General features: G+C 41.5%; 2 protein-coding genes across 3 annotated transcripts; both read right to left on the reverse strand.

The window, feature by feature from the left end:
• Positions 1-28: 28 nt before the first annotated feature.
• LOC136440002 (cyclin-F-like) lies at positions 29-11,716 on the reverse strand. Of its 2 annotated transcripts, none has more exons than XM_066435734.1 (16): positions 11,585-11,716; positions 9,150-9,316; positions 8,142-8,248; positions 7,870-7,937; positions 7,400-7,599; positions 7,153-7,206; positions 6,793-6,897; positions 6,455-6,532; positions 6,009-6,160; positions 5,490-5,654; positions 5,058-5,181; positions 4,470-4,653; positions 4,060-4,150; positions 3,298-3,537; positions 2,805-2,917; positions 29-2,263 (listed from the first exon to the last, which is right to left on the reverse strand). In XM_066435734.1, the coding sequence occupies exons 1-16, from the start codon at positions 11,589-11,591 to the stop codon at positions 1,764-1,766; spliced, it is 2,355 nt and encodes a 784-aa protein (XP_066291831.1). In that variant the 5' UTR covers positions 11,592-11,716; the 3' UTR covers positions 29-1,763. The 2 variants fall into 2 exon arrangements, with proteins under 2 accessions (XP_066291831.1, XP_066291835.1); XM_066435738.1 differs by having other exon boundaries at positions 9,150-9,313; positions 11,585-11,700.
• A 308-nt stretch (positions 11,717-12,024) lies between these two features.
• On the reverse strand, positions 12,025-15,939 carry LOC136440005 (IQ motif and ankyrin repeat domain-containing protein 1-like). Its single transcript, XM_066435742.1, has 5 exons — positions 15,684-15,939; positions 14,594-14,699; positions 14,183-14,317; positions 13,507-13,635; positions 12,025-13,095 (listed from the first exon to the last, which is right to left on the reverse strand). Exons 1-5 carry the CDS (start codon positions 15,820-15,822, stop codon positions 12,933-12,935), a joined length of 672 nt encoding a protein of 223 aa, XP_066291839.1. The 5' UTR covers positions 15,823-15,939; the 3' UTR covers positions 12,025-12,932.
• Positions 15,940-16,021: the final 82 nt, after the last annotated feature.

The following is a 16,021-nucleotide window of genomic DNA, read 5'->3' on the forward strand; positions in this document are numbered from 1 at the left end:
TGAAAGCATAAACTGGAGGACAAGAAAGTACAAGAAATTCCATTTAATAGAAAACGGTGTGGAACATACAAATGATGATATGGAGCGTACAAAAATAGGTTGAATTTTCCCTGAAGTTTACATGAAAATAGCCAGATTTCAGCTTACTGTATAAGAATATCTTGGAATGTTATTTGAAGAACTGCATGACTGCCTTGTATATACGATAAGGCAAACGCTGGGTGCAAAACATAACGATCATAATATCATACAGTGCAACGCTCTACGATACACAGCAACTTGCATCATTGCACCAAAGCTTCTTGCTAAAGAGCAGCGCGGCATGCAACTAGCCAAGCAGCAAATTGTTAATGCAACCTATTGGACCAAAGCTATCATTCTTTATGGAAACAATTTTACACAGATCTGGTCATCTAAAGCCTATATCTGCTTTGAAAGTATATAAGTTTCTCTCCTAATATAAGCTAGGCTAGTCTTGTTTAACCCACACACCAAATTATGTTGGTTTTACTATACATCAGCAGTGCCAGGGTTAACAATATAGTGTATATTACACCATAACAATTAGTAAGCCTGGCTTGGAAAAGAGCATCCAATGTTATCAAGGCCTTATATATATCTAGACAAAAAAGGGAAAGTTGAACAAAATGTATGTACAATTAATGGAAAAAAGGTGAAAAAATACAGGACAGCCCTGATAAGTATAGCTTAGTAACATCGTGACTTCAATTCTTGGAAACTGCATATTTGATAGTCACAAATCAATAATCATTGTCATGTCCTTATTCACAACGTAACTTGTTAAATGATGTCAAATCCTGACATTGCACCAAAGTGTTCTTGAGCACCATAATGCCAGATACAAACTACAAATCACCAAATTCATTTTACACTTTCTAAATTTGGTCCAAGTCTATGTACTGCCTGAAAACTTATTGACACAAGTAAATATACTGATCTGACAGAAAGTCATTTTAGCTGAAGATATGTTAAATATTGATACAACTTTTGTTTGGCTTATTCTATTATCAAAATCACTTAATTCCACCTTGCTTTTTGTTGGATTCCTCTCAACTTAAGCTCACACAGAATCATAAGACATTAAACTCTTGTAGCTTGCTTACATCAAATAACACATTTGATCGCTTCTTTGACACAGTAATAATCTGAATGACAACCTCAAGCTCTGCATTCTCATTTTACTACTGTTTATATCCACAACAAATATTCAGATCATCCATAACAATCTACTGATATTTCATAAGACAGGACATGTGAGGAAAAACTTTGGTATTGAATGAAAGTATTATTTACTATGAACATAGACATATACATTTGGAAGACAGCTGCCATCACCAAGAGTCTTTGAAACTTTGACCATAAATTGTAATCTGGAATGTAGTACTGGTACAAATGAAAGCTGCCAGAATTCAAAGAAATACGGATTGTAAAACGAGCAGCCAAACAACAGTATGGCACAGACTGTAACAGTGAGAGCTGCATTCTGAATGCTGCTTTGAAGACAAAGTTGCCACTATTGCCTGGGAGATATAGTTCTATGTCTTCATGTTTGTATTGCAAAGACCTAGGATTTCTTATAGCTACAACTAGAAACGTTTGGGGGAAAACAAGAGCCTATGGAAACAGAACTACAATGGTATTGCATGCAGATCCTACTGTCAAACACAACAAAAAGTTACCATTGTTCTAATGTTATCACATATGGCAGTCCTACACAGTGTCTGGAACAATGTCCTCCAAGCTCAAGCACACTCCTTTCTCTTGACTGATTTCTTCTGAGGTAGAACTGCATTGGCAACTCCCTGGCTGATGTTCTGTAGGGCACGTAGAGGCGCTCTAGGGCTGGAGCACACACTCGAACATGGGCTTGACGACTCTGGCGAGCTGGCCCTGCGCCGCGCACGTATTGTGATGTTCCTCATGCCCTTAGACAGTGGCTGGAAAACTTTGGCTGCTGACTCCCCCATTTCATCATAGTACACCCCAGAACTGTTACTGGCACCCTCAATGTCAAAGCAGTTAAAGTCCTGGAGAAACTGACTGGGAGTCTCCATGGAGACGTCCATACTGGTCATGGATTGGTCAACAGCAGTCTGTGTCCTGAACAGTGGTTTGCTGGCTGAGGTGGGGCTGATGACATCCAGCCAATCAGAAGTTTTGTCAGATGAGCCACTTGCTGAGCAGCATGTGCACACCTCGTCATCTCCCTGGTCATCCTCACTCATCTCTTCATCAGACATGTCTGCAGAGGAAACAAAACAAGGCTCAGTTTGAGGGAATGTTTCCCATACAAATATCAGAACTCCCCAAAATTTGCCAGTACATTTTTCTCAAAATTTTAACATTGCAGGTCTGTTCAATTGGAACACAAGATTTTCATTCTTTGTATGCAAAATTAAAACTGCAGGGTTTCTAGCAGAAAACTAAACTGAACCTGTTCTCAAACCACATTCAGTATAACATGAATGCTTTGCCTCCCATCATGGTATCCAAGCTATCATATCTGCCAAGTCTCTTCATCTTCTCCACATTTGCATTTTGGGAGAAGATGAAAGGGACTATGCAGCTATGAACCTCATGTTCTAGACAAGGAACAGTCACGATTTTTAGGTGGTAGATAGCTCTTGTGTTTGGGAAGAAGCCACACAAGTTTGAGCTCTCTAGCAGCTTTCTTTGGAAGTGCATGGGGCGAGGCTGAGTATGACAGATTTGGAAGCCATGTACCAGGCTAGGACTTTTGCTAACATTTCACTTCTGGTTCTAGGCACAGCAGTCCTCCTTACCGAGGTATTCTCCTTCGCTCTCCATGTCTCCCTCGTACCCAGAGTTGTCCATGGACAGTTCCATGATGGGCGTCACCATGGTGCTGCGGTCTGCCTCCTGGTCAGGGCATGGTCTGGTGGACGGAAAAAATGTCAGGTTTATTTTACCAAAGGCATTGTGAATAGTACAGTAGAATCAACAGAGCTTATTTCACAGAGCATTTTGTTTGATTCCATGGATGATTTGACTGGGCGGATGGGTGTAGATTGTTCTCACCTTTATTTAGAGGCTTAAAAAAAATCACTATTATATATTATATATACATACAAATCAGGCATAGCACAGGGCTGCCAAATGCTACCAACTGAAAACTTGGTGTAACCACTTGTTCTTTTTTCAAGTCAGTTAAATCTTAGAGCTCTCAACTTGGAGAAGTCTGTGCTAACCCTGAATTATGCTGAAATGTTCATGCTTTAGCAAATCTGCTCAGTGATTTCTCAGAAGTCAACCTACCTTGCACTCTTCACAGGTCTAGGAGAGGATCCCAGGATGTCAATGTTCAACTTCTGGTTTGCAAAGTCCGCTGTGATTGGCTCTGTTGCGACATTGCTGTCCAATCCCAGCCTTCCTATCAGCTCATTGTTGCTGAGGAGCTCCATTTCGCTGACCTTACAGAAGCGCTCGTCACCATAGTGCTGGCGGACGGCGGTCAGCGGGTTGTTGTGGTGATCTCGTGGTGGGGGTTGGCACAAACTGTAAGAGGGGTGATCAAGGTTATTGTCATGCGTGGACTTAAGTTAAAATAAGGAAAAGCTAGACAATGCAGAGGAAAAGGGGATCCACAGAAAAGAACTTTGTTCTTAGAAAGAACTAAGTCGACTTAGTGATGTGTGTTATGTGGCAGACTGTCATTCTATAGGACTGTTTAGCCAAAGCCGATGCAGTAGGGTTGATGCAAATTAGGATTTTACAACGGTCAAGCTGACAGAGGCCAAATGCCTAGTATATGTTTGGACAGTTAAAAGGAGATTGGAATTGGGACTACCAGTAACTTGCATATTCTACAACAAATAAACGATTGAAGTGTGAGACGATCTTAACAATTGTGCTAGTGAAAGAGGTATACTATTAGTACTAGTAATATATTTTGATCTCTTTACTGAGTTGAAGCACAGAGACAAACAAACAGTTAGTCATGAATGGTAGTCAGGGTAAAGGAGATCTAGAATTTGGTAGAAGGGAAAGATCTTGTTAACATGAGGTGACTAGACTTACCACTTGTGGTAGACCTGAAGGGTACAGGTCAGGAGGTCCACGACCTGGAGGCCAGTGAACTGTGTCATGTGACTGGACCATAGTTCAGCATCTGGCAGGCAAAAGAAATCATTGTAAGACTTTCTTCAATAATGTAACAGGAAATAAGACATCACTTGACTCATTTTTGTAATTCCTTCTTGTTGCAATCCTAAGCAGACATGTTAAAAAGAATGACTCTTTTCTACTACAGGCATAAATCTTATACAACTTACATTGATTTGCCATCCTTAGAAGATGAAATGCCCTTCACAGATTGCGAGGATGGACTAGGCTTACCAGCATAGTTTGAATATCTACATTTCTTGGGGCTCCTACGGATTTAACAAAAGAGCGTGAATATAAGAGGCATTTGCATCTAAAATAGGTACCTTTGCTGGTGGTCATCTTGGCTAGCAGCAGTGCACTTGCAGCAATGACAGCAGGGCTGTATGCTCCCATGATCTCGGTCTGCAGCAGGGCCAGGTCGCAGATGTAGGCTGCCAGACACTTGGTTCTCTGGTCCAGCAACTGCAGCTTGAAGAACAGGTCCAGGTAGTCTGCTGAGGTCAGCGCCTATGTCCGGGGAAAACATTTCAATTGTTGAATTTGAACAACACAAACTGCTTTTGTCATTGGGGATATTTGGTCACAAACTATGCAATTGCGCACGTCAGTAAATATAAATAATAGCAAACGTTTGAACGACATTTCCCAAAACCAGAACAATCACCTCCCTGACTGATTTACAATGGGGACTGTCATTTGAACATGAACCACACAAAAGCAAACTGTATTTAAACTTTGTGTACTAAAAGCAAAAAACAATATTGCCGTCATTTTTCTATGCTCCGTTGACTGACAGTCTGTGTTTGTTATTTCCTTTCGCTCAAATTCAAACAGACAAAAATTTTCAGGGTTGCAAATTGATTGTTTTCCAGTATCAAAAGGCCTTGTTTGGCTCCAAGTTTTCCACTCACCCTGATTTCTCCCCTAAGTGTGGCCGTCAGCTCCCCCATCATCCTGACTACATCCTCGTACTTGTAGGTGTTGTCTGTCAACCAGACCGCTTCACGCACTGTCAAAATGTCTTTGGCAAGATATCTGAGGAAAGAATAAACAGCATATTGATTAAAAACTAGAAGAAACAGTTATAAAATGTCATATTGGCAACCTTTGTGTGGCGCTGAATGGCCATATGAGTGGCTATGCTAGAGGGTTCACGGGTTCGATTCCTGACTGTTGGGGAGGTAAACAGCGGTTGAAGGAGAGGAATGGGCTCTACCTTCCAACACCGTGCCATAGACACAGTGGATAACAAACCACGGAATCAATATGACTATCTTTATTAAGTTCATACCATCCAAATCTGTAGGAAATGTATTGCAGGTAAAACACCAGGGCTGTCCTACCGTGTTACTAGCACCATGGAAGCGACTCCCACTAGCTGCAGCTTGGAGCGCGGAGTCTTGTGCGTCATGAGGTAACGGTCCACGCATCGCACGGCCGCGTGCAGAACCTGCGTCGAGAAGTCCTTCATGGACGCAACTTCCACCAGCCAGTCCACCAAGATAAATCTGTGGGTAGAAGCATAAGCTTTGGTCAAAATGGGTTTTCATGATTACTCCAAAATAGTGTGATTGAACGGGACAAGGTATACTTTCATATTTCTCTACTATTGTCTCTATGCATTACGGACACGCAATGTATTTGTGAAATCTTTGATTGCAGTACTACAATTTTGCTCATTTAAATCGTGGCGGATTGTGTCAGTTGGCAACGGTGTGTATATTTGCAATTTATGCTAGTAACAAAGCCTGTGTTGTACAATCACTTGCAGTGAGGGGGCAGCATGGAACGTGATTTAGTCAGGCTAATTGTGGCAATAAATGAAATAAATGACAGAAAAAAGAAATATGCCTGGCTCCTACCTCATGATGTTGTTCATGCCTTTCTGAATCTCAAAGATCCGGTGGCTGTAGGAGGGATGGGAGGACAACACAAACTGCCGCACCACCTCAGCTGCCTGGGCAGCACACACACCACCGTACAGGCCTTTGGCATATCCATTGCACAGTTCCAGCTTGAAAACAGAAAATATAACATTATAAGTGAAAACTTCCTGATGTAATTCATCTATAGACAAGAAGCATTTGGTTGTCTGTATTCTCTCTTTGTAGTCAGTCACAAATGCTTGCACTCCAGATGAGAACCACCAGTAACACTAAACAAACTTAAAAATAGGCACATCTAGATCTGTAGAGTATCTTGGCATCAGTGACTTTAACAAATAAAATCTATGCCTTGATAGTCATGTCTGTGGCATGAGTTGTTGTTTTTGTAATGAGATTGAATAGACTATGAGACCAATCCTCACCTGTGCCTGCCAGGAGCCAGATGCAGTGATTTCTCTCAGCAGTCTAACAGCATGTCTGCTGCCTACGCGGTCGATCATCTGTGGAAAAGAGAATGAGACTTTAGAAAGTGTGTTTTCCTGTAAGTGAAGTGTTGACCTGACTGGTTGTAAGTGCTAACCTGTAATGTTCACGGTTGTGAACTGTAGGACTTGACAGTGGATAACTTTATTGACAATCTGACTTAACCAGCATATCTATTACAGTATATCATAATGAGAAAATACTAGAAGTGCTTGATTAGCCCAAAGGCCTGCTTCTTAGGTACTTTCTCCTTTACCCAAAGCACAAGTCAACTCACCTGGTCCTTGTGTTTGAGTTCCCACATGGTGAAGGTAGCATACTCAGATCCCATGTTGGCTGACTGCTCAAACCATTTGATTGCCTCTAATCGCTCTTCCTCATCCTACAGTGAAAACAGAGGGATCAGTCAGTTAGAGTCATTATTTCAATCCATTCAGTAAGCAAAATACTTGCATGTAAATGCAAACAGAAATAGACACATGTATTTTTTGGAGTGCAGTTGAGACTGTTGGGGTTTCTATATTTTCTATGTCCTCTTAAACTTTAAACCCTATCCTCTGATGGACAGAAGTTTTCTGTGGATTTTTCAGCAGAGATGATCGACAAAGATCTACATATGGTGAACAGAACAACTTACATCGAACAGTCCTTGTGCTTTGGCTATGCAGAATGGCAAGGCTGGGCTGGTGTTCTGCAGAAATAAAGAAAAAAGGTTACAATAACTTACATGGACTGCAAACAAAACTACCCTCATATTTAATCTCTGGTAACTATTTGAATGATAGTACATGTAACTAAAATGCAGATGGTTTAAAAGTCATGAAAATCTTTCCATTCTAACAGAACCAGTCTTTTACTGGCCATTGCCATCAGGAAACACATACCTCAGTGCTGGCTGCCTTGTCCTTGATGGTCTTGAAGGCGAGTGACTTGCAGCAGGTGCCCGTAGTGGTCCATGGAGGTCGGATGAAGAGCCAGGTGAAGGGCGGGGTGCCCGCAGCTCGGACCAGCTCCTCTGACTTCATGAAGAACTCGGCTGCACGGACACCGTTCCTGCTCGCCTGCTCTCCCTCGATTTCTGGAACTGTGAGAAAGGAACGTTTATTTCATTCAGATGCTCTTACTGGAATTTTAAGGTTGAAAATGCTACACAAGCTGTGAAGTAAAAAGAATTGCAGAGAAATCATACATTCCTGTCTCCCCCTCACACAAACCATACTCCTATAATTTGTAAATAAAATCTTTTCCTCAGTCACAGTTGTAAGTCTCATTATATATTGTAAGTCTCATTATATAGTTACATCTTATATAGAAACAGAATGCCTTATCATAGAAATACACCTAGATTACTTACATCCTTCATTGTACAGATAGGCCACACCCAACTTGATAAGGAGCTCCAGGTTTCCATATTCTGCAATTCTACAGAGTCAGAGAAAAATATTTGTTAGCATTGTCTATGGACACTTCAAAATTGACTCAAAAAGTTGATGCAAAGAAATGAATAAGTACTACATGCATGATGGTAAATCAAACACTTTCACATATCGCCCTACAATCTTTTCAGATCTGCTTCTAACAGCGCAAACTGGATTGTACACCTTTTCTTATCATGATCATACTCACTTTTTCAGCTGTTCCACATTGGCAGGACTAGGCCAGATGCCCCCAAAGTTAGTGTTCACCCATAGTGTTGGGTTGTTATCTACTAGCTGCTTGAAGCTTGAGTGGACCTGTTATAAAAAAATTCAGTATTGATATGACACTTCTTTATCCTGTGCTTTCAATGAGGACATCAATTTCATGAATTAAACCTCCTTGCTTTTACATACTGTTTTTTCCAAAAGGAGCTTAGCTTTACCAGTGTTTAATTTCAGTATCTGAGTAACAGTAAGTACAGTATGTTATGCATAGTTCCAGTAGTGTTGCAAACTTTTGACATTGTTTGTGTAGTAACAGTTTTTCTTTTATAAACATGTTGAACTTTGGTACAAGAGGTCACCAAGTTAGACCTACTCAAGGTATGTCAAGTTGTTAAACAAATAAGATCTTTGCACCTCTTAACCCTCTTGACACTTGATCCAAACTACTGCCAAACATTCTCTTTGGCCAGCTATCACCATATGGACTCTATAGCCGTTCTTTGCGACTTCACTTGGCGCACATCGAAAAGTCGTTAGCACTAATTTGAATAACATTAGATGTTGTGTGCCGACTGCATGCCGGATATTTAGTTTGAGGTCAGGTTACCGTCAATTACACAATGACCGCTAGTTACTAACTCCTTCTAGCTATAACACCAGCCATCTAAGAGGCAAATGCACTGAAACTCGATGCTTAGTGTATTTGCTTTGTAGCCATGCCTCGGATACAGTGGTTGATTTTTTTTTTCTGGTCGTACTATAGGTGTAGGGAGACCTGTTCTGTTCTTTATCCGATTAAATTGAAAACCATATTCTTTTCAATATCGAACACACACATATATATGCAGACAAGAGTTATGGATTGCATATTAGCAACTGGCTGACACACATCACATAGTGGATGATTGCTAGCTTACTGTAGAGAAATATTGTGCATATACAGGTGTGTGTGCAGTTAATGTTTATATCTACACTTCTAAACCAGTCTTACCAGTCTCATATTGGCAAGGTCCTTTGCTGGGAGGTACCTAAGCATGAGGAGTTGTAGTTCTTCTGGAAGTGCCCAGATGTCCGGGGCTTTCCTCACGCCAGGCTTGCATTGCTTGTACACGGATTTGCAGCGACGGCATGTTCTCCTTCTAGTCATCTGGTTTTCTACTACAGAAGGATGGATGTGACTGAAATTAGTACACCTATTGGCTCAGGATCATGGTAACATTCCATCTATTGACTGACCGAAAAGTGATGGATTTACTGACTCCTTGAGCTTGAAAATCATTGATTTGAAATAAAATGAAAGATTTTGGAGAACACGAAAATAGAAAATAGAGGACTCCTAAACTGCAACATACAACACACATAACACCACAAAATCTTTGAAAAATTAAAATTAAACTGATCACCTTCACCCATCCTCAACTGATCAGGATTTCACCAAGTATTTCTTTGGGACAAAATTCGAATAATTTTCTCTCGGAGTTAGACAGAATTGAACTGCATTGTCTGTCAGTTCTATAAGAAACAGTTTGCAGAAAAATGAGACATTGTACAAAATTAACAGTGTTGACATGCGCACCTGCACCTGTACAAACACTGATATATCATCACGTTGATATCAGCGACATATGGCATCCAAAAATTCACTATATGATCCAAAAATCATTGCTAAACAAAAAAAATCGGCTGGTATCGAAAGCTATTGGTGTCAAAAGCCAAGGTTTGTAGTCTTTCCACGTCGAAAAAAGATGTGCAGACGTAGCAGTGCAGACGACATAACGTCGATTTCAGTCATTTGCATTTCAAAACAAACCAAAAGTTTGAAACAAAACAATTTCCCAAACGGCTCGAGAAATCAAAAAACGAATTTTAGAAACGATTGTAAGGCGTAAAAAAATAAATCTTAATCTCAAATTTATTTTGGTTCGCGGGTGGAAGTAACGGTTGGAGAATAATCAGGAAACCAAACACTGCGGCATTAGCCGGCGGCGCGCGTCGGTTGGGCTGCGGTTTACTGGCCAGCGTAACGGTCGTCCGTCCGGGGACGCTTGACGCCATTCAAGGACACGCGGGTACTTGGTCCAAACAGTTTTCTGTGACCTTATAGCTTTTACACATCATTTAGAAGATCCGTACATATACATGACCTCTAGCCTACTTGATTATAGAGAATATAACAGTCATTTGGAGGGTATCAGGTCTTTTCGCCCCCTGACCCGTTCGTCCCCTGGTCCTTTCGTCCTCATCATGGACATTTCGTCCTCCCATTTCAACAACATTTAAACCCTAAATGACAAGTTTTTTATCAGGTATTATTCTATAACTGATTAGATATTACTTTAAAAGTATTTTACGGCAGCTAAACTCTAAGCCGGCGAAGTACTTGCCGTTTCCAGACGTGTCATACTTCGACCGAGATACACTTCTAGTCGGTCTTGGGCATCGGTGAATTTAGCAACATGAATATCCTAGCGTTTTTCAAAATATAGTCCCATACAGTCAATTTTCTTGTCAAAATTTCATTTCAGTCAGCTTATTTACTCATACAAACTCCGTAAAAGGCGCCCACGAGCGATTTGCAACATGCGTAAACAACCAAGATGGCGGGCGCGGCGGTGGCGACATCATGATGTCGCTCGCGCGTCACTTTAGTCATGTTAGTGTCGGTTTTCCAACGTGAAAGACTTGAGAAAGCAACAGTGAAGGATTTTTGACAAGTTTGATGAAGTGTTATGATAAAAATTGAGTAACTTGTAATTGTGAGACAAGCGTCTTCCGAGGACGAAATGTCCATGACGGGGACGAAAGGACCCGGGGACGAACGGGTCAGGGGGCGAAAAGTCTTGTAACCATTTGGAGGTGGACCTGCACATAATTATCCTCAGCCAAGGTCTTCTCGGCAAAGTGTAAGACACGTAAACACGATACTCTTGTTTACAGTGCAACAAAGTTACAAGTTACTTTAATTTTCACCAAACACAAGTCATCCAAGTGTACCATTAGCACACACACATCTGGAGCTGTCTGGATGTTTTGGGGCGATTAATTTTAGCCGGTCGTTGGCCAGAAAACGTGTCCCAGATTACGAACCAAATCACTACATACTGGCGCGCGCGGCCAGACGTACCCGCCCTGCCCAGGACAGGGTCAAATAATCTACACAAACGCCACATATCACAAAACTACCAATGGATCATAGATCTATGCTTTATCTATAGGTTTGGAAAATTACCACTTAGCCGTATTGAAACAGAGTAACCGTCCCTGTAACAGTGGAAACTGCTACATGCATGCATCGGAATTTCGCCCTCCCACAGCGCCCCAAGCATGTTGCCGTTTAAAGTTCCCTCCAAAACCTCGCGATTGTTCTTCATTTAGCTCTCTCGGTACAAAATTGTGAGAAATATGAATAAGAATATGGTAACCCACCTTTCATGACTATTCCCTGAGAGTTTGAGGCTGTAGATATGCAGGAATTACTACTAAATATGCGCGATGTCTGCTACTTGCTACTGTTCGTCTCGAAATGACCGCTCAAACTGAAATCAGCTGGCCGCGTCGTCACGTGACAAACAAGCGCCCGTTCTTTTCTCTGATTGGTCCACAATGAAACGACAAATGGCGGGAAACTCAAATGAGGATTATGGCAAACGGAAAGGGGTGTGGCCACTTTGTCGTCTGCTACAACCGTTGACTGGCTAATCCTCAAGGGTACTCAAGCAAGGAGAGCTGATTATACTCGCTGATAAGAGGTCTTAGAAGCTTGCGTGTCCTTTTTAAATGGGAATAAACGGCCTACACAATATCGTTGAAGGTTCTGAAATTTTACTTGTAGGCGGTTTAAACTTTAATCAAAAAGACGTCGCTCATAATAATTTCATTCATTTATTTCAATAACCTTAATGTAATAGTTTCTGTCATATTGTTCACTAATTAAAACCAGTTATAGCAAAGGGATCACGAAAGGGCGAGGCTCTACCTGCCGACCGATGTATCTACATACTAGTAGTCAAAATGAAATGAAATGTATTCGTGGCATAGTGATATTTATCTAACAAAACAAACAAACAAACAAACAAACAAATCTAATTCGTGTATGGAGCTGATGTTGTGTGAGTCAAATTACGCACATTCTCTGCACATGCGCACGACACACAAGCCCGTAAGAACATAACACCATGACTCATGTAATATTACCCCACTGAGGACAATTTGATACTAGTAACGTTACTAGTATTCATTCTGGCATTAATAAGAATTTGTGAACTGCCATCAATTCATAGAAACAATTACAGTGATTAGAAATCATTTTCCTGTAGTTAACTGTTACCGACTAGTTACAAACAGTGTGCCTGTGCTACACTCATACGAACACTATCCCACTTACTCTCGACTTGACGTTAACGTTATATCCTTCATTGCACGTTTTGGGGCAAATGAAGAAAAAAATCATAATCACATTTGTTCCTACTGAATATTGATGTACATAAATCATGATCCTCCACACAATTCTAACATAACCCTCAACAAGTACAAAGTTAAGGGAGGGGTGGGTTGGGGTCGACTTTACTCTCCGTGGCCCATGGCCATGTATATGCAGAGGAATGGGTCCGGCTGGTTTTGACGTGTTTTCAGGCGTTTTTGTTTGGCTTTCTATTTTGTTTATGTATGGGTTGGCGACATAAGGAAACAGGCCTAAAAACTGATAAAACCAGCCGAACCCATTCCTCTGCTGGGAGAGTAGTCTGGATTCGATTGGTGTGTGTGGGAGTGCAGTTCACTGCACCCGGATGACGTAAGTCCTCTGCATCAGTTCAGGTGGTGGGGAGGCCATGCTTGTGATGACGATGAACCCGAAGCCGTCCACCATGCCGTGGTTGAACGCCGAGGACTGATCCGTGTACTCGTCCGGGTCTGAGTCCTTCACCAGAGATTTGTATCTGCGGGAGTAAAAGCGACAACAAGTGAAGGTCATGATCATGGAAAAAGGTCTACTTTCCACATTCATCGTGCACAACAATGTCAAGAAGAGGGGTTGCAAAGTTGATAAAAACTTAAAGTGTCTTTATTTGCAATCATTGACATTATTGACACATCTAATTCAAAACAATATTTACATTACAACCATTTCATTGCCATTGCCCCTAGACCCTGTTCATAAACATATTTACATAAGTAAATGAATAGATATATTAACCTTCATTCCTTATTAAACGAAGACCCCCCTCTCCTGTCATTCAAAAACAGTCATTGCCATAATTACACGTGTTTATTTTGGAATTACATATCAATTAGTGTTCACCTTACACTGACTCATAACAGTGATAGGTGAAGGATAACTGACCGCTTACTTCTGATCGACAAGGATGTCCTTGGTCATTACGGACTCCAGAAGGCCCTTCTGCACGACATCAAACTTGTCAGCGGCGGCATTGATCATGTTCGAGTCCATCATATCCAGCACGACCGGCTTCCCGAACCTACAATGGACCAAAAGTAGAAATGTTTTGTTTTGTTTTTTCAGTTTCCCCGTTTTATTTTCTCTGATAAACAGAGCATCTTTACAACAGCGTTAAGGTCGTATTACGTCATCGGTTGATTGCTTACAGCCACGTTGCAAGTTTTTCACTTGGGTTCGGCTGCAACCAAGGCTTCCCAACCAACCAGAAGTTATTACAATGAAGGTCTAGTTTTGGTGACAAGGACAAGAAAAGACATGAAAGGACACTAAACTTAAAATATTGAGCTATCAACAAAAGTCAGTTCGGTGTTAAGTTGTTCAATTGTGATGAAACAACAATAAAAGTCCTCTATATTTCTCGGACAACAGGGAGCAACTCATCCCATGTGGTCTTTTCTGACGGACAGGATTTGTGGCTTTCCCCCACAAGGCCCGGGTTCGATTCCCGGCATGGGAACATATAGTTTTTTCTCAGCATCATGGCATGCAAGATGAGTAAGTCAGAGAGCAATTGCGTCTGTTGCGTTGGTAATTTGGTATGTACTTTTATGAGCCTGTTCACTGACCTGATTGCCCCAATGATCGCCATACGTATCCTCTCTGGCTCCATGTCCCCAGGGTTTTTGGCGTTCAGGTAGTTTGTGTCCTGGTACCGCAGGAAGGTAGACACTCGGTCCGACTCGTCAATAACAAGTGGCCATCTGAAAATATCGTCTTTACGAATTAGACTTTCTGAGTGATACCTGCGGGATTATATATATTTTGAGTGGAAAATTTATATTGCTAAATCGAACATATCTTCTTACTCGTGATTCCAGTACGTATTCTTCTTGGAATCATACTGGCATTTACTGAATCATATTGTTGAAAACGCTAAAGTTGCCGTCAGAAAAGCCCAGCAGCAAATTACCTCAGAAGAGTTATAAGCATATTACAACATACATGACATGTGCAAGAAAGATGACGATATTTCGTACTTTCCTGACTCTTTAATCTTGTCGCCTGTATCTTTGATCAGCACGTCGACCAACTGCTTGAGGACTATCTTCACTTCTGGTATCTCCTTCGGTTCTTCAGGTTTTTCTGTGGAGTAATACACATGAAGTGGTGATGACAACTTTGAGGCATCAATATCCTAACGATACATAGATTCGTAATTATAGGTATGATGTTATGAATTCCGATACATGATCAATAGACAAACCTCGCATGAGCTGATCTATTATGATATCAGATCTATGATGAAATCGTCTCCTGTTCGACGGCATGCGGCAGTCTTTCGCGTAGTCTTCTCTTATGTCTATATATTCCCCAGCCATGAGCTAACAAATCTTTTCTATAAATAAGCCGCCACTAGTCCGTGACTATGTCAATATGCCGGGTGCAACGTCTATACCTAACCCTATGGCGGAAAAGGTGGAATCACATCAGTAAAAAGTTCAATGAAACTTACGCAGACCTTGAGCCTAAATGCTTCTGTGCTTATCTAAAAGAATTACATAGATCTTTTGAGGCAAGGGACTTAACATCTGGGTTGAATCTAATCTCCAATCAGATGTAGAAAGGCACAATCGTAACAAAGGCTCGTTGCTAGGGAGCCTGAGATCTTCAAACGTTACGATTTTTCCTCTCTGCATCTGCTTGGAGATTAGGTTGAATCTGGTGAGAAGTCATACAGTTTGTTTGTTTGTTTGTTTGTTTGAGTGAGTCTTTATTTATTTTAGTAACAAATGCTAACTATAGATCAGACATAGTATATGATGTTATAAGCACAGCGTTATCGTACTACTGTACACTAGTGTATGTTCTCCATGCATTTGTTTAGGTTAAAGTTATGGCTACGCACGAAGAGTTTTTTTTTTCCGTTTTATCACTCAACGTCCCAAAGGGCCTCTGCGGTTTCGTCCCTAAGAATTATGGTAGAATGAAAATCGAAGGAATTCTAAAAACCACAAGAGTGACAACAGCAACTCTTGTGAATTTTAAGAACATCCTACACGTCGAGCACCATAGCCCAAGACGAGCTACTTTGACAGCTCCGCCCCCTCCTACCTTTACCCTACTCACCCTTGGCTGTGGTGGCAGGGGCCGGCGTGCCTTTGGCAGGTGCAGCTCCTGTTGGCTTTTTCGCTCCAGAGCTCGCTCCTGCCGCCCCCTTGGGCTTTGGTTTGACTCCCGTCTTGGCTACAGGCTTTTTCGGCGGCATATCGTTGACAAAAAGGCGTAGACAGGTGCGGAGAAAGTAAAGGCAGGGTACTGAGAGTGCGAGGACCTCGGGAATGGTTCACAGGTAATGCGACCTTTCGTTGCTTAGCGACGCGCAGGTAGGTCATGCTAGAGATCTATAGGTCGATTTCCCAAGAGTTTTGGCGCTGTGAAGTCTTGCAAAGTCAACAATCGCCATG

The sequence above is a fragment of the Branchiostoma lanceolatum genome, chromosome 8 (genome assembly GCF_035083965.1).
Source record: "Branchiostoma lanceolatum isolate klBraLanc5 chromosome 8, klBraLanc5.hap2, whole genome shotgun sequence".
Taxonomy (NCBI): Eukaryota; Metazoa; Chordata; class Leptocardii; order Amphioxiformes; family Branchiostomatidae; genus Branchiostoma; species Branchiostoma lanceolatum.

Excerpts from the sequence above, each read along its gene's own strand:
- LOC136440002 (XM_066435734.1), bottom strand. Across the intron at positions 8,249-9,149 it reads ACCTTGCCAATATGAGACTG|GTCCACTCAAGCTTCAAGCA; the intron begins GTAAGACTGGTT and ends TTTTTATAACAG. Across the intron at positions 6,898-7,152 it reads AAGCACAAGGACTGTTCGAT|GATGAGGAAGAGCGATTAGA; the intron begins GTAAGTTGTTCT and ends TTTTCACTGTAG.
- LOC136440005 (XM_066435742.1), bottom strand. The coding sequence starts at position 15,822 with ATGCCGCCGAAAAAGCCTGTAGCCAAGACGGGAGTCAAACCAAAGCCC. Across the intron at positions 14,700-15,683 it reads CCCTGCCACCACAGCCAAGG|AAAAACCTGAAGAACCGAAG; the intron begins GTGAGTAGGGTA and ends ATTACTCCACAG. Across the intron at positions 13,636-14,182 it reads GCGATCATTGGGGCAATCAG|GTTCGGGAAGCCGGTCGTGC; the intron begins GTCAGTGAACAG and ends GGTCCATTGTAG.